Genomic DNA, 27978 nt, shown 5'->3' on the forward strand with positions numbered 1-27978 from the left:
GGTGTGCATTGTATGCTCTCTCTAAGTTCCTAAACTTATGTCTAAGCAAAGTGCCTGTCAGGTGTTATTTCTATCCTATAATAAATCCTATCTATTTACCGCTGTGTGGACTGTTGGAATCACAGAAGGGGGAAACTGGTGGTAAATGGAACTGGCTTCCAGTGACTTGACCTTATACTACCCTGATGCCCAGTAAGTGTGCCTGGCACCCTGTTGAAAGCCGAGTGGGGACTCTAGCTGGGAAACTAAAGCTTTGGAGGGCAAAGTGCCCTGTTGTATGGTCTGTGGGCTCCTCTGGTTGAGAGAGCAAATTAACAGGGAGCAGAAGCCGGTTAGGTAATTGGAGGGTAATTGGGTTATTGCCTAGCTAATTGCCTGACTTGTGAAAGGCTTCTGCCCGCCTGGTCGTCACATTGGCCACTCTCAGAGATGAGGGCCGGCCGTTCCCCGTCATGCACCCCAGACCCCTTCGTCCCTCTATTATCTTTGCTCTAGCAGAGATGACAAATTATAAACTACTTAGACAGAATGCAGGAGGCGCTGCCTCCAAGCAAGTTTGCCCCCTGGCAAAAGTGAAACTGAGCTGCACCCTCCATCTCGCCACTTGGATTTCGTCTCAGATAACCAACAATATTTGCATGCATTGCAAAAGAAACACCCCACACTCGGTTGCCCCCGTCAAGGAGAAAACATCGACTTGGAGTGAGTGTCTTCTTTGTGAAGATTTGTTTTTAAATTGGCAGAATTCCACACATGCCCTGGAACAATTTTGGATTCAGATTTACAAAAATTCTTGCTTCTGTGCAGCAGGAACCATCTCTACCTTTAGAGATTCCCCTGGAGGAGACTGTGCGCCTCTGAAATTTCTGCTCCAGGCTAGTTGTGAGATTAGACATGGGGACAGTGGAGATCCAACAACCTTTACAACTGTAATTGCAGCTGCCTTCAGTTCAACACTCCCCAAACTTAGTGCCATCAAATCCCACCTAAACTGCACTTTTTCAGAAGCCCTCCACCAAAATGAATTTTCTTCTCATCTGGAACCATGTGGATAATTAGACCTTTTGTTCCAAATCTCCCTGCCTGCCAGAAGGCATTTACGGTGCAGCTTACAGACATGAGAGTCTCTATGTCCGGGGTCTGCTCTCACACACACACACACAACTCTTGCTGGCCCTGAGCAGCTGCCCTAATCCCACATCTTATGGTAGATGACTACTCCACCCCCCCCAAATACGCGTACAAATCATAGATATTGTAGCAAAGAAAGTCAAATATATTGAAAAAGAGCTTGAATTCCATCTCCCAGTTTGGGCCTGTGATTAAACAGTCAGCGTGACAACATTTCTGAGACTGCAGTTACAGAAAAGTCATCCTGCCCGAAGCTTTGGCAATAGACTGCAGATGTGATCAGTGAGGGCTCTGTGTTTTCCTTCAGGATCCCACACTTTGCTATGGTTGGTCCTTTCCTTCAGGACTCCAGGCTTTGCTAGGGTTGTACTCTGGCTATGATTTGTGAGCAGACACTGCTCTCTCTTTCCGGGGTCCATGCCCTTGGAGAAGGTTACTGTGGAGACCAGAGAGGAGGAGTGGACTGTGCTGGATCCAGGCGCAGGAGGTCAGGGGGGATGATCATGGAATTGGGTCCTCCTTGGTTAAGGATGCCCTTTCTCCCTGATGGGCAGGAATCAGCCAAGGACAGCAACCCAAAAGTAGAGCCATGCTCCCCTCTTTGGAGAGAGAAGGGGGCCTGTGCAGGATGAAGTGGGGACCCCAGTTTCTCATCAGGACTCCACACTCTGGAAAGCTGGGAGCAGCGAGAATGGGAATGAGGCTCTGGCCAATGCTGTACATTGAATATCTCTCCTGCAACAATAATAAAAATAAAAGCTGAATAATAAAAGCTTCTTCAAATATGTTAGAAGCAGGAAATCCACCAGAGAAGCGGTTGGCCCTCTGGATGGTCAGGGAGGGAAAGGGGAGATAAAAGGGGACTTAGAGATGGCAGAGAAATTAAATGAGTTCTTTGCATCTGTCTTCATGGCAGAAGACCTCGGGCAGATACCGCTGCCTGAACGGCCCCTCCTGATCGAGGAATTAAGTCAGATAGAGGTTGAAAGAGAAGATGTTTCAGACCTCATTGACAAATTAAAGATCAACAAGTCACTGGACCCTGATGGCATCCACCCAAGAGTTATTAAGGAATTGAAGAATGAAGTTGCTGATCTCTTGACTAAAATATGCATCTTGCCCCTCAAAATGGCCACAGTGCCAGAGGATTGGAGGATAGCAAATGTCACACCGATCTTTAAAAAGGGAAAGAGGGGGGACCCGGGAAACTATAGGCCGGTCAGCCTAACATCTATACCGGGTAAGATGGTGGAATGCCTCATCAAAGATAGAATCTCAAAACACATGATGAACGGGCCTTGCTGAGGGAGAATCAGCATGGCTTCTGTAAGGGTAAGTCTTGCCTCACGAACCTTATAGAATTCTTTGAAAAGGCATGTGGATGCGGGAGAACCCGTGGACATTATATATCTGGACTTTCAGAAGGTGTTTGACACGGTCCCTCACCAAAGGCTACTAAAAAAACTCCACAGTCAGGGAATTAGAGGACAGGTCCTCTTATGGATTGAGACCTGGTTGAAGACCAGGAAACAGAGAGTGGGTGTCAATGGGCAATTTTCACAATGGAAAGAGGCGAAAAGCAGTGTGTCCCAAGGATCTGTCCTGGGACTGGTGCTCTTCAACCTCTTCATAAATGACCTGGAGTCAGGGTTGAGCAGTGAGGTGGCTAAGTTTGCAGACAACACCAAACTTTTCCAAGTGGTGAAAACCAGAAGTGATTGTGAGAAGCTCCAGAAGGATCTCTCCAAACTGGAAGAATGGGTAGCAAAATGGCAGATGCGCTTCAATGACAGTAAGTGTAAAGTCATGCAGATTGGGGCAAAGAATCAAAACTTCACATATAGGCTAATGGGTTCTGAGCTGTCTGTGACAGATCAGGAGAGAGATCTTGGGGTGGTGGTGGACAAGTCGATGAAAGTGTCGACCCAATGTGCGGCGGCAGTGAAGAAGGCCAATGAACTTCTCCTCCAGAAATTTGTCCAAACCCCTCTTAAAGGCATCCAGGCAAGATGCCGGAACTACTTCTTGTGGCAAAGAGTTCCACAAACTAATTACAGGCTGATTAAAGAAATATTTTCTTCTGTCTATCCTAACTCTCCCAACACTCAACTTTCGTGGATGTCCCCTGGTTCTGGTGTTATGTGAGAGGGCAAAGAGTGTCTCTCTATCCACTCTGTCCATCCCCTGCATGATTTTGTATGTCTCAGTCATGTTTCCCCTCAGGTGCCCCTTTTCTCATAAGCCTTTCCTCATAAGGAAGGTGCCCCAGCCCAGTAATCATTTTGGTTGCTCTCTTTTGCACCTTTTCCATCTCCACTATATCCTTTTTGAGATGCGGTGCACAGAACTAGACACAATACTCCAGGTGTGGCCTAACCATTGATTTGTACAGCGGCATTACAATATTAAGATGTTTTAATATTAATATTTAATATAATTTAATATTATAATTAAATATTAAGATTAAGACTAAGATGATTACTGGGCTAGGGCACCTTCCTTATGAGGAAAGGCTACGGTGTTTGGGCCTCTTCAGTCCAGAAAAGAGGCGCCTGACGGGGGACATGATTGAGACATACAAAATTAGGTACGGGAAGGATAGAGTAGATAGAGAGATGTTCTTTTCCCTCTCACACAACACCAGAACCAGGGGACATCCTCTAAAATTGAGTGTTGGGAGAGTTAGGACAGAAAAAAGAAAATATTCCTTTAATCAGCATGTGGTTGGTCTGTGGAACTCCTTGCCATAGGATCTGGTGATGGTATCTGCCCTGGATGCCTTTAAAAGGGGATTGGACAAATTTCTGGAGGAAAAATCCATTTTGGGTCACAAGACACGATGTGTATGTACAACCTCCTGATTTTAGAAATGGGCTATGTCAGAATGCCAGATGCAAGAGAGGGCACCAGGATACAAGTCTCTTGTTGTCTTGTGTGTTCCCTGGAGCATTTGGTGGGCCACTGTGAGAAACAGGAAGCTGGACTAGATGGGCCTATGGCCTGATCCCGCGGGGCTCTTCTTTTGTTCTTAACAAGCGAACCAGCCGAGAACTGATTTTCCAGCCCAGGAGAAAAAGGAAGGGCTGCTGGAGGAGCCATCCAAGGCCTTCTGAAGGATCCACCCATGGAGGACATTCTCACCAGCTCGAAAACATGTGCTCTTGTCATATCAGTACACAACACAGCTTGGTTATAATTTTATTGATTATTGTACTTCTAAAACACAACTGTTTAACTGTTGGATGTTTTTAAAGTAACTGTTTAAAGTTTTGAATGTTGAACACTTCTGTACTATAATTTAATATGGTTCTGCTTAACCATAACAATAATGAGTAACTGCCCACAAATTGCCCCCTGCCCATCCCACCCTGTTCCCTCCCCAGCTTCACACCCTTCTTCCCTCAAAGCCCCCTTCCCTCACCTGAACAGAATCATCTGGGAGCCACTGGAGGGCATGCAAAGCCTGGAGCCATGTGAGTCAAAGGTATTTTAAACTGTTTTTCCCCAGCTGTGAATTTGTGTCTGAGAAGTTTGGGCTGAGTGCTCACTGACTCTTTTTCCAGACTCCAGGCAATTATAGACTTTCTCCCCTGTGCAAATTCTTTCATGCCTGATCGGGGTAAGCTCTTATCTTTAGGGCTTGTCCCCTTGTGTGGGATCTTTGATGCTTACCCAGGTGTGAGCTCTCCCTGAAGCTCTTTCCACACTCCAAGCATTGATATGGCTTCTCCCCTGTGTGAGTTCTTTGATGTACACTCAGACATGAGCTCTCACTGAAGCTCTTTCCACACTCCAAGCATTTATATAGCTTCTCCCCTGAGTGGGTTCTTTGATGTACACTCAGGTGTGAGCTGATTCTGAAGCTCTTTCCACACTCCAAGCATTGATATGGCTTCTCCCCTGAGTGGGTTCTTGGATGCTTAGCCAGGGATGAACTCTCACTGAAGCTCTTTCCACACTCCAAGCATTGATAAGCCTTCTCTCCTGTGTGGGTTCTTTGATGTACAGTCAGGTTTGAGCTCTTACTGAAGCTCTTTCCACACTCCAAGCATTTATATGGTTTCTCTCCTCTGTGAATTCTTTTATGTTCACTCAGGTGTGAGCTGATACTGAAGCTCTTTCCACACTCCAAGCATTGATATGGCTTCTCTCCTGTGTGGGTTCCTTGATGCACAGTCAGGTTTGAGCTCTTACTGAAGCTCTTTCCACACTCCAAGCATTGATATGGCTTCTCCCCTGAGTGGGTTCTTTGATGCTTAGCCAGTGATGAACTCTCACTGAAGCTCTTTCCATATTGAAAGAAGGTATGTGGTTTCTCTCCTCTGTGGGTTCTTTGATGCACAGTCAGATGTAACCTACTACCGAAGCTCATTCCACACTCCATGCATTTATATGGTTTCTTCTCTATGCTGGGTGCTCGACTTCTTTCCTGCCTCCCTGATCCATCCTGTTGTCCACAAGTCACTTCCTCTGAATCAACCATGCTAACTTCTGGTGGCTCCCCACATAGTTCTCCCTCATCCTGAATATCTTCTGTGTTACTTCCTGGAACAGAGAGTGAATTTTGATTAGCAGTTCAGTTGATAGATGTCACTGTAAAGTAGACTCTATCCTTGTGTCCTAATCCCCAGTGGATTCACTGGAAGTGACTCCCAGGTAAGTGTTGTGGCCATGGTCATGGGTTGGAGGTACTTTTGGATCAGAGGAAGATGCTAGTCCAAGGCTGTCACAAAAGAGCTTTATTCTAACTACACGTTCGGCCAGTGCAAGTCCCTGACAGAGGCTCTGAGTCTTGCGTTGGCCAAGCTCCAGCCTGGGTTCTAATCCTTAAAATACAACTTAAGAAGACACAGGCAAGGACAGTGGCCATGCAAGGTGTGTTCCCATCATTAGAGATGAGCTCTCTGGCAGGCGCATGTGGGTGAATACATGTGGGCTGGGGGCTTAGAAGGAGACACATTTTATCGCACTCTTCTCACAAGACTGGGCACGTGCAGCAGCACAGGGCACTCGTTGGAGCCCTGCTTCTCCTGGGAACAGTTCAGTGACAAAGCAAACAGATCCTCGGGCTGAGAAACTCACAGAAGATGACTGACAGGCGCACCAGATGGGTGGTGGTTGCTGGGCCTTGCACCAGCTGCTACAGTAAGGATGTCCAGGACTGCAGCCCTGCTCAGTGGCCGACTCTCAATGAGCTTTGTGGAGAACTAGCCCCAATCACGGCTCCTCAGCCTGGCAATCTGGCCCTATATTCTGTCTAAGGGGTCTGGGCTACTGCACAGAACCCTTCAGTGGCTGCATGGACACTGGGCAGTGTCTCCAGGTTCTCAGAGACGTGATCTCTGCAAAGGGAAGGGAAAGGTGTTGTCCTTTAACTCGAGCAGATTCCTGTTTGTCAGCCCTTCCCTACTGGATGCAGCGCTCCCTCTGTCAGCGTGGCTGCACTGGTGCCAATGGTGGCAGACAGCACTGGGGTCAAAGACAGTAGCCGTTTCTGACTAGAGCATCTAGAGAAGGGCCAATGTTATCCACAGTGTCAGGACCGTCAGAGTTTGTTCCCCGAACCAACGGGTTGGACCCACCTGGACTCTCCACAGGTGAGGGGAGCTGTGCTCCCCTTGCCTCCGGAGGGTGTTTTCAGGGGTGGGGAGGCAGCACGCAGCCTTCAGGTCCTCCAAACACCTTCTAAGGCAGAGATTCTCAACCTTTCTTCATCTCATGGCAGACTGAGATGTCCCTGAAATTGTCACGGCACACCATCAGTTTTTGGGACCATGGACAAGGCACACTATGATACTGCTGGGGGCTCATATCCTCCAATGGCCCTACTAATAAATGATCCTCCTCCAAATTCCTGAGGCACACCTGCAGACCATTCATTGTACACCATGTGCCAAGATGGAAAATCACTGCCGTAAATTTCTGTCTGCTTTCCGTAGAACTGGAAGTGAGTTTCCAGGTTCCCAGAGGCCTCAGAAGGCTTTTCAAAGGCCGAGGAGTCCAGGCACAGGTCCCAAAATCCGTGGATTTGAACAGGTACAGATTTTGGCATCCGTGGGGAATCCCCGCGGATGACACAGGCAGCCCTGTGAGGACATTTCAAATCCATCTGTTGCAATGCTCTCTCATCCGTCTCAGGTCAAGATGCTGGTTACCACTTCTCAAGACCTTGAGATCTCTGGACCAGGAATGGCCAAGACCTACGGTCACCCATGACTCTTCTTGCCAGCTGCAGGCCACTTCTGCTCTCGGTTTCTCCCCATCCGAAGCCCGACTTCCTCCCCATGAAGGCTGGTTGGACCCCTTTCTGCTCGTCTGGGTCAAGCGTTTTTGCTCCAAGAAGCACTGAGTGAATGGATTCAATGCTCTCGCTTCTTGGCCATGGGTTCTCCTGCCTCAAGTTTGCTTCTGCTTTTGGTTGCACTAATTTAGTTGAGGTGCCTGACTGGTTCATTTGAACGTGATCTTTGATTTATTTATACTGTGTATTTTTAATTGCCTGCTTCCTTTGATACTGAGGCACCTTGGGTTCGCTGCATGCTATATTTTAATCCACTTGGAGGTGTCTCTCATTGGAGCAAACGCTCTTTCCAGTCTCGTCTGGAGCTGAATCGGAGACTGGTGGGGGGTGGCCACGTCCAACCTCCCACCCCTTCCCATGGCTCCTCTCCTAAGGATCCTTTCACAGGGCACATTCTCCCTTACAAAAGGAGCCAGAAGGACTCAGGAAATCTGGAGGAAAGTTACAGGCCAGAGCATCAGTCACTCAGAACACACCAGCACTTTCAGTCTACAGCGCAGCAAAGATGCGATCGCGGCTTGCAGGTGAGGGGCTGAGAAGGTACTGAGAATGTACAGTACTGAACCTGTACTGAGTGGAATCATCCTAATGCGCACTGAGTTACCCCAAAAGGAAGTGAGTGTCGGGTGTGGTGGAATCCGCACTCACCACAGCACCCTTCTGGTCCCATTCATCCAGCACCCTCTGGGCTGAAGCTTCTGATCCTGTACATAAGCAACTCACCTGAGGATTGATCTTCTTCCTGGAGATCCTGATGTGTGCTAGTTACCCCACGGCATCTGCCAAGCTTTATCCCGGGGCAAAGGGACAAAGCATCCCCAGGAGACCTCTAGCAGCCAAAAAACCCTGCGGAGATTTGGTACTTTCCGGAATCAAGCAGTTTATGTTGGAATCTACATCCTGCTTCTCATCTCCCAAGAGGGCATTGGCCAGGCCATGCTCAGCTCTGCAACAGCGAAGTACATCAGGCATCTCCTGGGCACAAGTTCATGCCCCACAAACCCAATTTCTATAGAGCAGGAGTCGCCAAACTTGCGACTGCTGTACGCACTTGGACCAGAGTTTATTATTCTGCTGCAGTGTTTTATGTAGTCCAAGTAGACTGGGGCACAGGGATGCTCTGGGCAGTCGTGCCTGTTGCCTGGTGTGCCGAGCATGCAAGAGGATGTTTGGGCAGATAAGACTGCCCAGAGCGTCCCTGTGCCCCAATCTACTGCGGCTACACGCACTGCCGTGGCAGAATGGTAAGCTCCTCTCACAGGGCAGAAGGCTTTCCCCAAACGCCCAGCAGCCGGGGTTTGGAAAGCCCTGCTATAGAGCGAATAATGAAAACGGTAAGATGGAACATTCATGCCTTGGTTTCCTACCCACCATGGAGAAAGTGCATCCTTACCCAGAGAGGCTGCATTATCGTAGTTCTCCAGCAGGACCTCCCAGTACAGAGACTTTTGGCCGGGGTCCAGCAGAGCCCACTCCTCCGCCGTGAAACGCACAGTCACCTCCTCAATGGACACCGGACCCTGGAAGGAGAAATTGCCCACTCCTCACAAATCATGTCTCCATAGCATCCTTTGCCCTGATCTTTTATGCACAGCCTGGAAGGGAAAATGAAGTGGGGGGAACTGGGCATTGATTCCCATGCAGTATATTCAGTAAGATGACACCTGTTGGGTGCCCATTTTTATTCTCCTTTTCTGAGGGGGAAAATGCCAGCCCTACACAGGGCTTTGTGGTATGAGGGAAAATGCAGTGCCCCACATGGAGTGATCTCAGCTACAGCCTCCGTGGCCAAAGATGGGAGGGAGGACGAGTGGCCCATAACTGTGAAGTGATTTAAGTCACATTGGCAGAATGTCTGAATGTCACATAAACCTTGTTGCTTAAGAAAGAAAAACCAGCTACCGGAGCTCTTTTGAAGGAAACCTGGAGCTCTTTGGATCTTCCTGAAGTTGTAGGATAAAGGCAGGTGCAATCATTCCATATTTTTCCAGCCTGGTTATTTCAGTCTGCAGTTCTTTTCTACTGTGTCTTTACTATGCTTTCAGATGGCGAATCTCTGAATTTTATCTTCTTGCCAATAAATTAAGCATTGCTATGGAGATCTTTCTGAATATTTTTAAGTACCTATGATCAATATTTACTTATTGGACAGGGAAGTGGCAGCTAGCTCTCCCCCCCCCCCAATCCCAGCTTGTATAGTGGGTGGCTGTCAGGGGCCAACAGGTATGAGTGGTCCATACTGGTGTCCCTGCCAACTCATCTGCTTAAGCCATTACTGCCCAGCGTTGCATATATGCAACAGGGATCAAAGGTGTACACCTGTGGGCTGGGGAAAAACTCGTTAAGCAAGTCCTGGTTGCAGATGGCCAGATGTGGACTTTTTTGGAAAGATGGATGCTGCTGCCTCATTAGCAGCCCAAGAGGGGAAAGAGCCTGAGTGTCTCATCGGAAACTGAGGTACCTGGGAAAGCCTGAACCCCGTGATGGAATGTCATGTGGGTGTTCACTTGGTGCTTCTTCCTGATCATGCCAGATCACATGATCCAAACAAGCTCCAGGGTCATGTGGCTACAGGGGAGTGGGCAGAAAGTCTTAGCAGAGGATTGTGGAGCATTTCTAAGGTCAGTGTTGTGTGTGACTTTGATTCCTACAAGGCTGGGGAGATTCATACACACCCTTCTAAGAACTAAGGTTGAAGAAGAGAAGGAGAAGAACTGACCAGAGATCTCAAGGTTGCTGCTGCTGCTGTGGAAAGGGGGCACCTTCCACAGCTCTTTCCGCAGAAGCAGCAGCCCAGAAAGGAGCTTCCCTCCCTTTCAGGCCGTTTGCAGCTCAGTTTCCCTCCGTGGCCACTGCAGTCTCCAGCAGCATCTCCCCCTCACTGATCTCGCAAGCGGAAATGCTGCAGTGTTGACAGAGGGAGGAAGCGGAGGGAGGCCTGGCTGGCAAGAAACACTGACTTTCGGTTTGTCACCCTGGAGGGAGGGGGGAGGCTTCTGCTCTCCATTAAGTGCCAGAGTCCAGAAAACAGGAGTCCGGAACTGAGGCTCGGCCCCTCCCAGCAGGACCAGGAGGCTCCAGGACAAGTTTGCTGCAGTTTTCTGTCTGGCTCTGCCTCCAGAAGAGGTAAAAAGGAAGGTGCTTGTGCTCAAGAGAGGCAGGCACCCTACCTGACTGCTCGCTTCCTGCTACTTGTTTTGTATGGTATAGTTTGTTTTGACACTGCCCTGCCTCCCCCCCCCCCCCCAGGAAGCCAAGAATTCTCCCTGCCAAACCTGGGCTCCAGGGATCCCACCCCCTCGAGCTGATCTCCTTTGATTTATGCCAGCCATTTTGCTGGCAGAGGTCCAACAAGAGCAAGGGAGAGGAACGTGTGCAGCCTGGCTGCCACCGCAAGCAGTGAGTGGCTGGGTCCATGTGAAGATGGACCAGGCCCTCCACCAGAGCAAGTTAGGACAAGCAGGGGTGGGAAGGAGGGATGGAAGGCAGCAGCAGGCAGGCCGAACTGGGAGGAGATGGGTTGGAATTGCGCCTTGAGAGTATGCTGTGAAGAAAGGGAATAGAGGGATTTTCTCAATCCCTCGCTACCCTTGAATCATTTGACCTAATTGGCAGTGGCATTCCCAGGGGGGCGGGCACAGCACTATGTTTTGCAGGGGCCTCATTGCACCCTACAGGAGGCCCCTCCCCCTCATGGTCTGAGCCACTCCAGGAGGTGAATGCAATGTACAGGGATCTCCTCGGCATTGATTTCACCTCCCAGAATGGCTCCAACGACAGGGGGAAGGGGCAGCTTGCAGGGTGTGACAAGGTGTCCTGAAAAATATAGGACTGCGCCCCCACTTTGGGAACACTGCTGTTAACTGGTCATCCAATTAAAGTGACTGGCAGGTCACGTGCAGGGCTGGCCCAGTCTTGCAGCCAACTGAAGCTGTAGAATGGGCAGCAAACCAAGGGGGAGACTTTCTGGCCTCCACAGCTTCTCCTCCTCTTTCCGTCCCTGGACTGTAAAAGGAGGAAGGGAAATGTGGAGGGGAGGGGAGTGGTGAGCAAAGACTTTGGTGAGTGAGAGGAGCAGGGGCTGGCGCACGGCTGGGGAAGGGGGACAGCATTTGGCAGGCCATGCCAGGTATCTTGAGGTCGTGGGCAGGCCCTGGCATTCAGAGATAGGCTATTTCTAAAACCAGGAGAAGCAACATCCGTGTTTCAGAGGTGGCCTGTCTCTGCAAAGCCAGATGCAGGGAGTGGCATCCTAATGTCTTTTTGGTCCCTGAGGCATCTGGTGGGCCACTGTGAGATGCGGAAACCTGGACTATTTGGGCCTTTGGCCTGATCCAGCAGGGCTCCTCTGCCACCTCTGCCACAGTGCCGGGGGGGGGTGCGATGTCCTTACAGTGCTTCACTGTCAAATGCAGACATGCAAAACTTCTGGTTTCATGAGATTGAATGGCATGAACAAAGCAGTTCCTTTGTCCATGTAAATAAAATAAGTGGTATACTGTCAGCAGACATGGCCATGGTTTTATTTAATTTCTGGAAAATATTTTTGTTTTTCTTTTTGATCACTTAAACACCAAAACACCAAAATGTGGTGTTTTGCGCTTTTATGTTATCAACAAAAACAAACACCTCTAGTTATTCCCAAAAACTGGGCATCACAGTGGAAAATTCACAGATCTTCTGCAATGGGCAGTCTGTGAAACAGTCATTCCCCGGGTGGTATTTCTTCTGTCGCTGACCCACACCCACCTGCTGTCCTTGTACGGGTCTCAGAAGCTGCCTGAATCCATCCCTGGAGTCTCCATCGGCCATGGCCTCAGCCTCACCATCCATGGATGTAGAGGAAGAAGTCAAGTGTCCCATCTGCATGGAGTACCTGACAGACCCGGTGACCCTGGACTGCGGCCACAACTTCTGCAGGGGCTGCATCTTCCAGTACTGTGAGACCTGGGAAGACCTGGGTGAAGAACCCGGGGACTTGGAGTGTCCCCTTTGCAAAGCTAAAATCAAGAGAGGGAATTTCCGACCAAACTGGCAACTGGCAAACATAGCAGAGAAATTTAAATGTCTATCACGCAATCGGGGAAAAGAGCATTTATGTGTGATACACAAGGAAAAACTCCACCTGTTCTGCAAAGAAGATCAGGAGTTGGTCTGTCTGTTTTGTGAGAGATCCCCAGAACATCAGTCACATACGGTCCTGCTTTTGGAAGAGGCTGCCAAGGAATACAAGGTGAGTGAATACAAATCTCCAGGCCCAGGGATGGGTGTAACATGCAGCTTGGTTGGAGAGAAGCCATTGAGGGAAGGCCTTGAGCCCCACAGCAGAAAAAGGGTTTGCCTGCTGCAGGAGATGACATCTTTCTAGAAGGAGTGCTCCTGATGTCAGGGTTGGACACAAGGGGAGGTTGAAGGGCATCTTTTCCCTGCTCCATCTCAGGAAGGACTAAACACAAACTGAATGGACTTTGGCTGCAATCTCCTTCTACTCATGCAAGATACCACTGTTGGATCCTAAGTCAAGAGACCTGCTTAGAAAGCAGTGAAATGCAAAGAGCAAGCAGATACCTCAACTGCTTTCTCATTCCTATGCAGAGTGCTAATGCACCTTTAGGTAGTAAATCCCATCCCCTCCCTGAAAAAGAATCCAAACAGAAACTTTTCTCTTTGCTTCAGGACCAATTGTGTAGCTGCCTGGAAGATCTAAGGAAGGAGAGGGAGGGAATTCTGGCAAGTAAAGCAGGAACAGAAAAGGAAAGCCACAACCTGCTCGTAAGTGCCCCGGGGTTATGTGAAAATCCCCCTTTTTGTCTTTTAGCTTTTGATTTTCTCTTTCTATACCTGTTTATGCTCTATTATGAACTCTAAAATCATGCAAGCTAAACTGTTCTCCCAGCATACAGGCTACATTTCCAGGACTCTGGTCAAGCCACAAACCCATTGCTAATTTACACAAGCCCTTCCCCCGCCCCATAGTCACACCTTCTGGAAGGAACTCTTGTGTCTTAATCAAATCACCATTTAAGCATCTCCTACAATACTGTATGCAAACCTGAATTGCCTTCCAGGAACTCCCTGTATTTTGGTGTTGAAACTGGGTTTCTGGTTCATTGTATCGTACCTACATCCTGTTGGTTTCCCACACAGTCTGTTAAGTTCCCCTTTCTAGGAAGCCAGTCATGGACCCCCTGATTGACTTTTGCTGATAACTGACACCTACTTCCTGATCCCCATTCAGACTTCAGGGATACTTGTACATGTGAAAGCATTACTCCAAGCACCCAGCATTTAGTTAAGCAACCAGCAATCCAGCTACCTTCCAGCTCAGCAGGTAGGCGCGATCTCCCAACCCTTGTAAGAGAGGTCTTCCCCTCCCTTTTTTCTCTCCAAGGCCCAACATACTTGTGCTGTGTCAGAGTGTCCTCTCCACAGGACTCTCTCTCCCCCTCCAACTGCTCTACAGGACAGGAAACTATCTTGAGCCTTGAACTCTTTCACTTCTCTCCCCATCTTTAGCTAGCAGTTGAGGTTGGCATAACAGGGGCCTCTAAAATCCTTCCCTATAACCCCTTTCCTTTTGCACCAAATAGACTTCACACTCAACCACCATGAAAGGTATTCAATTATTAGGACCAAGAAACAGACCCCTATCATTTCTCCATATGCATTATTTTTACTTTTGTTCTTGTGTAATAAAACCATAACCCTTTATTGAAAGTTATCTTTTTCTCAGTCTCCTCTTTAAGCAAAACGGAATTTCTCTGCATTACGCCATCGTCTTATCCAGCCGGAAATCCTAATTTCCATAATTGTGCATACAATACTCTTGCTGCTGTATTAATCTGTATGATAAGGTATTTCTTTTGTAAGTCTTTAATTTCTAACATTATATTCAGGAGAAATTTTTCCGGTTTGAATTGTATAACATTAAATAGCTCTTGAAAAAATTTTTTGTATCAATTTCCAGTATATCTTGGCTTTTACCCAAGTCTACCACATATGATAAAAAGTACCCTCAATCTGGTTACATTTCCAACACTTATTTGACATACCTGGGTACATTTTTGCTTTTTTATCTGGGGTCAGATGCATCTGTAAAACATTTTTTATAAATTCTCTTTAAAAGAAACCACTTTTGTTCATTTAATATTTGAATTCCACATTTGGTTCCAATCATCAATCGAAGGCTTTCAGATCCCTCTTGCAGATATCCTTGTAGGGCCGCTGTGGTCTACCTGTAGGGCGCTTTCCCTGCACATGTTCTCCATAGAGGAGATCCTTTGGGATCCAACCATTGCCCATTCTCACAACATGACCAAGCCCTGCTCTCCTCAGGCACCCTTCCTGCTCACCCACTCCCCTGCTTACGGCAACTGGATCACAGCAATTCAAATACAGTAAAGTCATTGGAACATTAATTTTTTTTCAAACTGGGAAAGGCCATGCTGCACAGCCTGCCTCCAAGCGGACCGCTCAGAGGCCAGGGTTTCCCACCTGTTGAGGTCCATTCGTAAGGCCTTCAGATCCCTCTTGCAGATATCCTTGTAGCGCAGCTGTGGTCTACCCGTAGGGCGCTTTCCCTGCACGAGTTCTCCATAGAGGAGATCCTTTGGGATCCGACCATCGCGCATTCTCACGACATGACCGAGCCAACGCAGGCGTCTCTGTTTCAGCAGTGTATACATACTGGGGATTCCAGCTCGTTCCAGGACTGTGTTGTTTGGAACTTTGTCCTGCCAGGTGATACCGAGGATGCATCGGAGGCAGCGCATGTGGAAAGCGTTCAGCTTCTTCTCCTGTTGTGTGCAAAGAGTCCATAACTCGCTGCAGTGCAGAAGTGTACTCAAGACGCAAGCTCTGTAGACCTGGATCTTGGTATGTTCCGTCAGCTTCTTGTTGGACCATACTATCTTTGCAAGTCTAGAAAATGTGGTAGCTGCTTTGCTGATGCGTCTGTTTAGCTCGGTATCGAGAGAAAGAGTGTCGGAGATAGTTGAGCCAAGGTGACAAAGTCATGGACAACCTCCAGTTCTTTCCCAGTTTGAAGAGACACTTTGCCAACAGACTGAGGCGAAGAGGCAAAGCAGGAAGACCCATAGCCAGGGAGACAGACCAGGGACACACTACACTTGCTCCCAGTGTGGAAGGGATTGTCACTCCCAAATCGGCCTTTTCAGCCACACTAGACACTGTGCCAGAACCACCATTCATACCATAGTCTTTTGAGACTGAAGGTTGCCAACCTGTAATCCATCAATCGAAATATTATATCCAAAAATTTTTGTCCATAACACCATTGAGTCACTACCTCATCTTCCATCTTGATCTCAAGAAGAAAATTATACATTTTCTTAATATATTTTCCATCATCAATCAAGAATATTTTATCAAAATTTATATCTTCTTCATAGATGCCTATTTTAAAATCTTCTGGGTAAACACTTTCATTGAGCTATCCACCACTACCCCGAGATCTGATCTGTCACACACAGCCCAGAACCCATTAGCATATATGTGAAGTTTTGATTCTTTGCTCCAATGTGCATGACTTTACATTTACTTACATTGAAATGCATCTGCCATTTTGCTGCCCAGTCTCCCAGTTTGGAGAGATCCTTCTGGATTTCCTCACAATCTCTTCTGGTCTTCATCACTCGGAAAAGTTTGGTGACATCCTCAAACTTGGCCACCTTGCTGCTTTTCCCTGCCTCCAGGTCATTTATGAACAGGTTGAAAAGCACTGGTCCCAGGACAGATCCTTGGGGCACTTGGACTTAGTCAAGCCCTTCTTCCTTAGTGGTATACACTTCCACAGGGCCCCTATTACTGTTGTTTTAAGCAGCCTCCATGCACTTTGGAGAGATCAGATTCTTTTTACCTTCCCTTTGAACTTATTTCTAATTAGTCTCCTCATTTGTGCGACGTCTGCCCTTTGGGTTTTTGTATCAGATTTGCTTGCCACTCTTCCCTCTACATGCATGGCAAAACGGATTGCAGCACGGTCACTTTCCCCAATGGCTCAGTAACATTTACATCTCTAATCAGGTCCTGAGTACCACACAATATTAAATCCAGAGTCACCTGCCCTCTGGTGGGCTCCATGAGTAGCTGCTCTAAAGCACAGTCATTCAGCATGTCAAGAAATCTGGTCTTTCTTTCATGACCAAAGTACAAATTGACCCAGTTGATGTGAGGATAATTAAAAAACCCCATGATTACAACCCTGTCCCTCCTTGACACCTCCCTGATTTGTTTCCTCATTTCAAGGTCTCCTTCAGGTTTCTGGTCTGGACTATAGCATACCCCCAGCATGCTATCACTCCTTGCTCCTGGTAATTTAACCCACAGAGATTCTGTGTTGGAGTCTGACCCGCCCTTCAATCTCTACTTTTCTGGATTCTATCCCTTCTTTAACATAAATGGCACCCCACCTCCAACAAGCCCCTCCCTGTCCCTCCTATAGAGTTTATAGCTTGGGGTTGCAGTATCCCACTGGTTCTCTCCATTCTAGCAGGTTTTTGTTATGCCAACTATATCAATGTTTTCCCTGGTCACCAAACATTCCAGTGCTCCCATCTTTGCTCAGAGACTTTGGGCATTAGCATAAAAGCCCTCTCCAAAATGGGCTGCTTATTAGCTCCTCTATCCCTGCAGCCTCTCATTGTGCCAAACTGTCTATCAGATCCCATCATGCTTCCATTCCCAATTCCTACTCCTACTGTCACTACCTTTTTGTTCTCTAACCTCCCTATCCTCATCCCATAGGGATGAGGAGTTCCAAACCGGATGCCCCTCAGCTCCTGTTTAAAAGATCCTGTCATGGGTCAGTTTAAAAACTCTTTGGCCAGTTTTTTAATGTTACGTGCCAGCAGCCTGGTTCCATTCTGGTTAAAGTGAAGCCTGTCTCTCTTGTACAGGCCCTGATTGTCCAAAAATGTTCCCCAGTGCCTAAAAAATCTAAACCCCCCCCCCCTCTTTGCACCACTGTCTCATCCACACATTGAGACCCCTGATCTCAGCCTGCCTAGCTGGCCCTGCATGTGGAACAGGCAGCACTTGCGAGGATTGGAGAAATTTCTGGAGGAAAAGTTCATTACGGGTTACAAGTCATGGTAGGTATGTGCAAGCTCTTGGTTTTATAGGTAGGCTGCCTCTGATTGCCAGATGCAGGGGAGGGCACCGGGGTGTGCTCCCTGGGGCATTTGGTGGGCCACTAGGAGATACAGAAAGTTGGGTTAAAGATAGTTAAAGATGCAATGGTGCGTTGGGCAAAAAATTTTGGATATAATATATCGATGGATGCTTGGAATCAAATTTGGAATATAAATATTAAGATAACTAAAGCAGTGTCTTTCAAAGAGAATTTATATAAAATGTTTTATAGATGGTATTTAACACCAGAGGAATTAGCAAAAATGTACTCTGGGTTATCAAATAAGTTTTGGAAATGTAATGAGGTAGAAGAAACTTTTTATCATATGTGGTGGACATGCGAAAAAGCAAAGAAATACTGGAAAATGATACATAAAGTGTTGCAAGAGATATTGCATTGTGTATTACCATTCAAACCAGAAATATTCCTCCTAAATGTGACGACAGATATTAAAGACCAATCTAAGAAACACCTAATTGTACATACTGTTACAGCGGCAAGAATATTGTTTGCGCAAAAATGGAAATCTATAGATGTGCCAACTAAAGAAAATTTAATAGACAAAATTTATGAAGTAGCAGAAATGGAAGTTCTAACAGAAAGAATGAATGAGAGATTTAGATAGAGTAAGAAAATATTGGAAGTTTTTTTTACGATTGGGTAGACAAATTTAGTTAAACAATATTGAGTGTTTCGCTAAAGTCAATTTTTTATATTGATAAATATGATAGCCTTTGTACTGATGATTATTGTGTTTTTTTTCGTTAACTGAATGATGTATGTTGGAATCTAGGGCCAAACCCTTATGTGTAACCTGTGTTGTACTTACCCTAAGTAAAACCTATTTCCTTTCCTGTATCTGTAATAAATAAATAAATAATATATATATATAAAGATACAGAAAGTTGGACTAGATGGGCCTTTGGCCTGATCCAGCAGGGCTCTTCTTATGTTCTTAAGGCTACCTTTGGGGTCCTGGCTTTAAGCGTCCTACCAAATAGCCTAAATATTTCTAACATTTCTCTCCTTTCCTCTTTACAACTGCTTGTTGCAGGGACAAATAGAAGAAAAGAAGACAACGACAGAGACTGTTTTCAACAAACTACACCAGTTTCTGGAAAAACAAAAGACGTCTCTCCTCTCGCAGTTGGAAGAGCTGGAGAAGGAAATTGCAGCCAGAGGAGAGGAGCACATGGCCAAACTGGAGGAGGAACTGTCCTCCCTTGAAGGTCTCATCCAGCAGATGGAGGAGAAATGCCAGCAGCCAGCAAGTGAGCTCCTGCAGGTGAGAGGGGGTAGAAATAGCTCCGGTTCCTCCCCAGGGGAAGAAACTGCTCTGTGCTTCCTTGGCCTACACAAGAATGAAGGACTCAGTGTGTCGTGCTGAAGAAGAGCCTAATCTGGAGATACGCATGCCGGCTTACCACAAGTGTGCACTGTTGCAAGTGTGCCATAAGACACACTTGCAGGGCTTAGCACCAGCCAAGCACCAGAGCTAGCCCAGCGCGAACTAGAGTTGCGCTGGTGGAAAGCTGCTGCTCTGCTGCTTGGCAATCGACTGAACCCTAGGGCAGTGAAGAGGTAGATGGGGGGAGCGGTGAGGCGGCGTCTCAGGGCGGGGGGAGGTGGGTAGAGGGGTGGGGAGATTTTGTGCTGGGTAGAGGCAGCCAGGTGGGTGGAGGGCAGGACCTGTGGAACTCAGCTCCACCAGATCCTGAACTCCTTTTCAGGCTGCATGGTCTGAGATGGAACTCTTTGATTCTGAAGAAGCTCCAGAGCTACTGCAGAATCCTATTGTGGGGCCACTTTCCTTACCTGGGGAAAGGGAACAAACATCCCCTTCCCTGGAGGAGCTGCCAGAAGCTGCCCTGTAGTGCTCAGCTGTTTTCAGCACCGCGTCAGTCTCGCATCCCAGGCAGCTCAGGACTGGGCTGAAAGACCTCTCTTAGGTACATGCACACTCAAGAGAAAGAAGTCAGTTCATTTTATTTCAGTGTGGCCTGAAGGTTCCCAAGATCCTGGAATCTGTTCTCGTGGCTACTTCCTGACCACTGCTTTCCCTCCAGCTCTGCTCAGTTCTGCTGCTCTCAAGCCCCACTCACTAATGGGCTTCTGTGGTGCTCCAGTGGAGCCTCACCCACTGTCCAGGGTCTGTGCAGAGAAAGAGAGACCCGGGGCATCTGGAATGCCTATGCTGGAAGCCTGATAATGGAGTGGAATCCCTGCCTGGGCATTCCCCAATCTCACCCTGAGGAAGACAAGAATGAATGGGAAGCATGGGCTTGAGTTGACTGCCCTGGATTGCTGGTCAGCAAAGGATTTATGGGGCGGGGAGTGTCCTATCTCTAGCTGAGCAAGGGAGAGGGCCACGAAAGGGGAGCAGTGTCATCTCCACACTAAAGCGAAAGGTGTCCTGGGTCTCTCTTCCTTCTCATACTTGGTTTCAACAATAGCAGGGGAAGCTCAAGCAGAGCCCTCCCCGCGGTGGTGTTCCTAACCACTGTGGCTCCTGGGGCCACACCTCCAGGTGTGCTACCCCCACCTGGAGGTGCCAAACCCCATGCCCACTGCATCCCCCTGGAACTGTTCTGAGAGCCAGACATGCCGCCTGCGGTTTCCTTGGAAGTGACTATTTTTTGGATTCAGAAGGCCGTGCGTGGCTTCCCTGGCCCTCAAAATTCCTGTGGGAGGGAGCCCTCAGGGGGCAACCCTCAGATTGGCAGACTGATCCTTATCGGCAACCAACTGAGTGCCATGGAGGGGGGGAATGGATGGATGCACAGCGCCACTCCCCCCAAGCCTGGCGTCTGGGGTATTTGACCCCCTTGCTCCCTGAAGATATGCCTCTGCCTCCCCTTCTATCTTATACTGATGGAGATCCAAGGTTGTGGACGGAGGTCAAGGCCATTAGCTTGGTCTGATAATAGATCAGGAGGTGTGACACAGAATTGATGGATCAGGACAAGCAAAAGAAAACTTTTCTTTGCCCAGCTTGTGATTATTCTGTGGAGCTGCACCTCAGTCCTTGAGTGGAGTATGGAAGACAGATCACTACCAACTGGACAGTGGAGGACCAGAGAGCACCTCTGTGCAGGGAATGGACAGAGTGGATAGGGAGATGCTCTTTACACTCTCACATAATACCAGAACCAGGGGACATCCACTAAAATTGAGTGTTGGGCGGGTTAGGACAGACAAAAGAAAATATTTCTTTACTCAGCGGTCTGTGGAACTCCTTGCCACAGGATGTGGTGCTGGCGTCTAGCCTAGACGCCTTTAAAAGGGGATTGGACAAGTTTCTGGAGGAAAAATCCATTATGGGGTACAAGCCATGATGTGTATGTACAACCTCCTGATTTTAGAAATGGGTTAAGTCAGAATGCCAGATGTAGGGGAGGGCACCAGGATGAGGTCTCTTGTTATCTGGTGTGCTCCCTGGGGCATTTGGTGGGCCGCTGTGAGATACAGGAAGCTGGACTAGATGGGCCTATGGCCTGATCCAGTGGGGCTGTTCTTATGTTCTTATGGGTGTGAAAAGTCTGCCTTGCTTGTGGCAGGCGCTGAGATCTTTTTCTTTTTTCCCCCAGGATATTAGGAGGACCTTGCAGAGGTACGTGGATCCCACTCATTTCCCTTCTTGTCACCTGATGCTGGGAATGGTCTGTGAGGAACATGACTCTCTCATGGCTCTTGGGGGGAGAATGCAGGACTCCCCACCCTCCAGTGCTCCACTCAGGGCCTCTCTTTACAACATTCCATCTGCAAATCCATCAGGGCTGCCAGACATCTGTCCCCTTCCCTCAGCTACAAAGGTGCCTGCTGTACCTGTTGTATTTTAGATCCATTTACCATAAGAACATAAGAAGAGCCCCACTGGATCAGGCCCATGTAGTCCAACTTCCTGTATCTCACAGTGGGCCACCAAATGCCCCAGGGAGCACACAAGACAACAGACACAACCTGTGGCCTGATGACCTCTCCTGCATCTGGCAATCAGAGGCAACCTGTCTCCAAAACCAAGAGCTTGCACATACCTACTATGACTTGTAAACCGTAATGAACTTCTCCTCCAGAAATTTGTCCAATTCCCTCTTAAAGGCATCCAGGCAAGATGCCATAACTACTTCTATGCAATATGCCATAACTACATAAGGAGTTCCACCAACTAATTACATGCTGGGTAAAGAAATGTTTTCTTCTGTCTGTCGTAACTCTCCCAACACTCAACATTCGTGGATGTCCCCTGGCTCTGGTGTTATGTGAGGGGAAAAAGAGCATCTCTCTAGCCACTCTGTCACCCCCTGCATGATTTTGTATGTCTCAATCATGCACCTCAGGCACCTCTTCTCTAGACTGAAGAGTCCCAAACACTGTAGCCTTTCCTCATAGGGAAGGTGCCCCAGCCCAGTAATCATTTTGGTTGCTCTCTTTTCCACCTTTCCAACTCCACTATATCCTTTTTGAGATGTGGCTACGAGAAATGGACACAATGCTCCAGGTGTGGCCTAACCATCAATTTGTACAACAGCACTACAATATTAGCCATCTTATTACCAGTGCCTTTCCTAATGATCCCAAGCATGGAATTAGCCCTCTTCGCTGCCACCACACATTGGGTCGACACTTTCATCGAGCTGTCCACCAGCACCCCAAGATCTCTCTCCTGATCTGTCACAGACAGCTCAGAACCCATTAGCCTATAGGTAGAGTTTTGCTTCTTTGCCCCAATGTGTATGACTTTACACTTACATTGAAATGCATCTGCCATTTCACTGCCCAGTCTCCCAGTTTGAAGAGATCCTTCTGGAGCTCTTCACAATCTCTTCTAGTCTTCACCACTTGGAAAAGTTTGGTGTCATCTGCAAACTTGGCCACCTCGCTGCTTAGTCCTGCCTCCAGGTCATTTATGAACAGGTTGAAAAGCACCGGTCCCAGGACAGATCCTTGGGGCACACCACTTGTCACCTTTTTCCATTGTGAAAACTGCCCATTGACACCCACTCTCTGCTTCCTGGACCTCAACCAGTTCCTAATCCAGGATAGGACCTGCCTTCTAATTCCCTGACTGTGGAGCTTTCTCAGCAGTCTTTGGTGAGGGACCATGTCGAATGCCTTTTGAAAGTCCAGATATATAATGTGCACGGGTTCTCCCACATCCACATGCCTGCTGACCTTCTCAAATAATTCTAAAAGGTCTGAGAGGCAAGACTTACCCTTACAGAAGCCAGGCTGATTCTCCCTCAGCAAGGCTTGTTCGTTGATGTGTTTTAAGATTTTATCTTTGATGAGGCATTCCACCATCTTAACTGGAACAGACGTTAGGCTGACTGGTCTATACTTCCTCGGGTCCCCCCTCCTTCCCTTTTTAAAGATCGACGTGGCATTTGCTGTCCTCCAATCTTATGGCACTGCAGCTGTTTCAAGGGACAAGTTGCATATTTTAGTGAAGAGATCAGCATCTTCATTCTTCACTTCCTTAATAACTCTTTGGTGGATGCCTTCAGAACCTGGTGACTTATTGGTCTTTAATTTGTCAATCAGGTCTGAAACATCTTCTCTTTTAACCTCTACAAGTACTTAATTCCTTGGTCAGGAGGGGCCATTCAGGCGGCGGTATCTGCCCAATGTCTTCTGCCGTAAAGGCAGATGCAAAGAACATTTAATTTCTCAACCATTTCTCAGTCTCCTTTTACCTCCCCTTTCCCTCCCTCACCATCCAGGGGGCCAACTGGGAGGTTTCCTGCTTCTAACATATTTGAAGTTTTTATTATTCCCCTTAATGTTGCTGGCCATGTGTTCCTCAGTCTCTCTTCGCCTCCCGTATCATCTTCTGACATTTCTTTTGCCACAGTTTATGTTCCTTTTTATTCTCCTCACTAAGGCAAGACTTCCATTTATGGCAGGAAGCTTCCTTGTCCTTTACAGCCTCTCTATCGTGTTAGCCATGCAGACACCCTCCTGGACTTAGTGGAGCCTTTCTTCCTTTGCAGTATACACTTCTGCTGGGCCTCTATTACTGTTGTTTTAAACAGCTTCCACGCACTCTGGAGAGATTGGATCCTCTTTACTTTCCCTTACAACTTCTTCTTAACCAGCATCCTCATTTGAGGGAAGTTTGCCCTTCGGAAGTCAAGGGTTTTTGTGTCAGATTTGTTTGGCACTCTTCCCCGACATTCACGGTGAAACTAATTTCAGCATGGTCACTGTTCCCCAACAGCTCAGTAACATTTACATCTCTAACCAGGTCCTGTGTGCCACACAATATTAAATCCAGAGTCGCCTGTCCTCTGGTGGGCTCCATGATTAGTTTCTCTAAACCACAGTCATTTAGCATGTCAAGAAAACTGATCTCTCTTTCATGACCAGAGCACTAATTGACCCAGTCAATGTGAGGATAATTGAAGTCCCCCATGATTACAACCCTGTCCCTCCTGATCTGTTTCCTCATTTCAAGGTCCTCTACTGGTTTCTGGTCCAGAGGACAATAGCATGTGCCCACTATTACATCCCGTTAATATGTAATACATCCACTATTACTATGTTCCCGTTATGCCCACTATATCAATGTTTTCCCTAGTCAACAAACATTCCAGTTCCCCCATCTTTTCTCGGTGACTTTGGGTATTAGCATAACAGCACTTGTATACTGCCATTGCTAGAGAAGCCTCCTCACCTGAACACCTCCCATCTGTTCTTGCCCTTGCCTTCAGGGTTTCTGCTCTTTTCTTCTCCTCCATGTCATCCTTTTACTCCAGTCAGGAATTCCAGTTGCGTGGAGTGTGAGATCAGATCTTTTCCTCCTCCACATTAGGTATGAGAAGAAGGAAGCATTTGGGAATCCTGTGGCTTTTCCTCCTGAGCTGACCTGCAGAATCGGGGGATTCTTTGATGTAAAACTCCTTTTGAAGGGTGTCATGAAACAATTCTCAGGTAATCAAGAATGATGTACAAGGAGGCATATGACGGGCAGGTTTTGATAGGACTTCCCATGGTGCAAGGGCTGAGAGGAAGGTGGGGAGAGCTCATCAAGGTTCCAAAACAGATTTTTTTTTTTGCAACTTTATTAGTAGAACAACTATGTTTGCTTGAATGTCACCCAGTGAGCATCAGGAACTGAGCAGAGGACCGCCTCCCCCCAACCAGGGAGACAGAGGCCCCTGGTAAAGATAGAGGCGGGGGGGGCCCCAAAGGGAATGCAAGCCTGAAAATAAGTTAGTTCACCATTTAAGTCTCAGCACAGCAAACTTCCCTGCACCTGCGCCCAGTTCAGAGAGCATCTGAGCATCCGATGTTATGCATGTCCAGTCAGAAGCAAGTCCCACCAGTTGTGTAGGTAAGGGGGTGCAGGGGGTAGCAGTTGCACTGGGCATCTAGTTTTAGGGGGGCAACAAGCTGAGCTTGATACTAGTGGCCAAGCTTGATAAGTACAAATAATACCACCGTGTTATATATCATAGGAAAGGTAATTTAATGCAGAATGCAATGAAACAAACCTCATTGGAATATCTGTATTCTATCAAAAGTTATGGCCAATTAACCAGAAAATGAAAACACAATAGCTTTATGGAACAGAAAGTAGATTTTTTTAACTCAAAACTGACCGATGAGACTGATTGTTCTGAGAGCCAATGAGACGTTATATGATACAACATGGAACCAAGAAGGTGTTAATATGAGTCTTCTCTCATTTCCATGTATCATAATTCAGTCACCCTGCTAACTGGATAAAGAGGCACTTTTTCAAGTGGTGCTTCTCTTATATTTAGCGGGGGGAGAATTACTGTCCCTCTTCAGCCCAGCACAGCGTCTCTAACCAATAAGGGGCACACTTTCAATTTACTTAATTAAATTTTATTGTCATGGGGAGGGGGCTACAAAATCTTCTTTGACCCCAGGTAGTAGATAGACGCATTAGATATGCCACTGTCTGAGGGGTAGCGTCAGAGCAAGTGGGTGGCGAGCTTCTGGGGGGAGGAGGCAGGTTTTCCCCCAGTTTTCACTTTTTTAAAACCTGGGTGTGATGTCACTTCCGGTTGTGACATCACTTCTGGGGCATCATTTTGAGCTTGGCACCAGACTACACGATCATTAGCTATGCCACTGAGTCCCGCCATAGTCAATGAGATCTACTCAAATGGGATTGCAGCTCAAGCCCAAGCATATCTTTCTGGAAGCCAGCCCCACCATAGTCTATGGGGCTACTCCCAGGGAATGTAGATAGGACTGCAGCCTGGGCCCAAATCAATGCATCTCTGCTCAGAAGCCAGCCCCACCATAGTCTATGGGGAACGAGTCTATCCAGCAAACGGGCTCTCTTCCCCACGTTCCAGCCCCCAAGGGACTGCTTTGCCCCCTCCCTCCCGATTGCAGAGGGTAAGTCACGCCCCCCCCACTCTGCTCTTCCAGCAACAGCCAATCAGCTGCCCATCACCTCCCATCTCTACCCCACACCTTATTGTGGGGGGCAGGACAATGACTGCAGTCTGGTCACCGCCCCACAGCCCTTCCTGTCGCTGTGGCTCCTGATGACTCTCCTGATTCTGCTTCTCTTTCCTCCTCCTGCAGGCTCAGCAGCAAAGGTGACTCTGGATCCAGACACGGCTCATCCAGGACTTGTCCTGTCCAAGGACCGCAAGAGTGTGAGATGGGGAGACAAACCTCAAGCTCTGCCAGACAATCCTGAGAGATTTGACTTTGTGCCTTGTGTGCTGGGCCGTGAGGGCTTCACAGCAGGCAGACACTTCTGGGAGGTCACTGTGGGAGGGGAAGGATGGTGGGCTGTGGGGGTGGCCAGAAAGTCTGTGAGGAGAAAGTGTCACTTAGATCTTAGTCCTGAGGAAGGGATCTGGGCTGTGGGGAAGTGGGTTTGTTACAGAGTTTTTAATCCCCCTGCTAACACTCCTCTGTCCCTGAGGAAGGAGCTCCAGAGGATCCGAGTGTCTCTGGACTGTACTGGGGGACAGGTGGCCTTTTCCGATGCTGACACAGGAGTCCATCTCTACACTCACTCAGGAGCCTCCTTCTGCGGAGAGACCCTCCTCCCCTTCTTTCATGTGTATAGTAAAGCCCACCTGAGGCTCTCTCCCTGAGGCAGTTGCAGCATTTTCCTGGCAAGCTCTGCTGGCTTTGCTCTCCAGATCACCCTTATTTTACCACAGCTGCTCTCCTACTTAGATACTTCAAGACCCAGCAGCTGCCTGCCTGCCTGCCTGCCTGCGGAGTCAAATGCAGCAAAGCATCTCAGTGCAAGCTGATCAATGTGGAAAGGGAAACAGCTACTCGCGTTCACCTTTACTCACAAGTAGACAATGTTTCATGGCTGCTTTCTTTGTTGCTGTGACTCCTCCCCCCCCCACACACACACACTGTGAAACCAGTTTGTTTCCATAGAAGTTCAATGATGTGTTCAATTCTGTTGGTCCAAATTGTTATGTTCTCAGTGGCAGAAACACAAATCAGTGTGTAGATTAAAAATTAAGGGTCCAATTCTATGCATATCTACTCAGAGGTAGCTCCCATTAGAATCAATGAGGCTTACTCCCAGGAAAGTGTGGTTAGGATTGGGTTGTCCAGTATAGTTGTTCATACAAGCAGCCTGCAAATCTGAAATGGATCTTGTAAATTTAATCCCAGTCTGTGTGTTGGGAGGGGAGTAATGTGTCTTATGCCTGTTTTGCTCCTGTGACTATGTCTGCTGACAGCCACAAGCATCAAACACATATGTGCCACTTCTATGACAGTGATTACACCTGATAAAAATGCTTTAAGGATGGAATTTGGAATAAAAACACATCACACCACTTTCAGTTCCCTTTTTTTAAGGGTCCATGAAAAATTAAACCATTTTGGACACTTCTAATGATAGCCTAATCTGAGGCAGAAATGGGTGTTCCACTAGGCAGGCCTGTCCCTTGGGGAGGGCAACTAAGGCCCCCACCTGGTTCTGCACATGGAGGGACTCCCTTCTGGTCTCCCTGTGTCACTGCCGCAAGCAGGCATCTTGGGGAGAAGCGGCTTCAGAAGTGGCGACAGAAGTGCAGGGGGAGGCTGGGGCTGGTCTGCGCCCTCTCCTGTAGTGTAGCACTGAAGGCTGGCCAAAGTCACGGAGAAGGAGAGACCATCTTTGGCATGTTTACTCAGAGGCAAGTCCCATTTGTTTCAATGGCAGTTATTCCCAAGTAGGAGTGTACAGGATGGAGCCTTTAGGTAAGGAAGGCAGTGGTTTTGCCCTACATTAAAATTAATGATAATTAAATACCATCAGTTCTTCTTATCTGCTACAGTTAGCTACTATTTTGCCAGATTCCAAGGCCAAGCTCCGCTTAGAGAACCTATGTCCACTTTAAGCTAATTAGCTCCCCTTCTTTCTCCCTAGTTCTGCCCTGCAGCACTG

At 47.8% G+C, this 27978-nt stretch overlaps 2 protein-coding genes across 3 annotated transcripts; one reads left to right on the plus strand and one right to left on the minus strand.

Annotated features, from left to right (window-relative positions):
- Window positions 1-4687: 4687 nt before the first annotated feature.
- On the minus strand, window positions 4688-12244 carry LOC136639111 (zinc finger protein 436-like). Its single transcript, XM_066613130.1, has 3 exons — window positions 12182-12244; window positions 8826-8952; window positions 4688-5676 (listed from the first exon to the last, which is right to left on the minus strand). The coding sequence occupies exons 1-3, from the start codon at window positions 12242-12244 to the stop codon at window positions 4736-4738; spliced, it is 1131 nt and encodes a 376-aa protein (XP_066469227.1). The 3' UTR covers window positions 4688-4735.
- LOC136640453 (tripartite motif-containing protein 10-like) lies at window positions 10135-27385 on the plus strand. 2 transcript variants are annotated; one of them, XM_066615599.1, is made up of 7 exons: window positions 10135-10558; window positions 12068-12665; window positions 13109-13204; window positions 18640-18870; window positions 21173-21195; window positions 24397-24515; window positions 26151-27385. In XM_066615599.1, the coding sequence occupies exons 2-7, from the start codon at window positions 12243-12245 to the stop codon at window positions 26672-26674; spliced, it is 1416 nt and encodes a 471-aa protein (XP_066471696.1). In that variant the 5' UTR covers window positions 10135-10558; window positions 12068-12242; the 3' UTR covers window positions 26675-27385. The 2 variants fall into 2 exon arrangements, with proteins under 2 accessions (XP_066471696.1, XP_066471695.1); XM_066615598.1 differs by having other exon boundaries at window positions 12206-12665.
- The last annotated feature ends 593 nt before the right edge of the window (window positions 27386-27978 follow it).

This window comes from Tiliqua scincoides, chromosome 2, assembly GCF_035046505.1.
Source record: "Tiliqua scincoides isolate rTilSci1 chromosome 2, rTilSci1.hap2, whole genome shotgun sequence".
NCBI lineage: Eukaryota > Metazoa > Chordata > Lepidosauria > Squamata > Scincidae > Tiliqua > Tiliqua scincoides.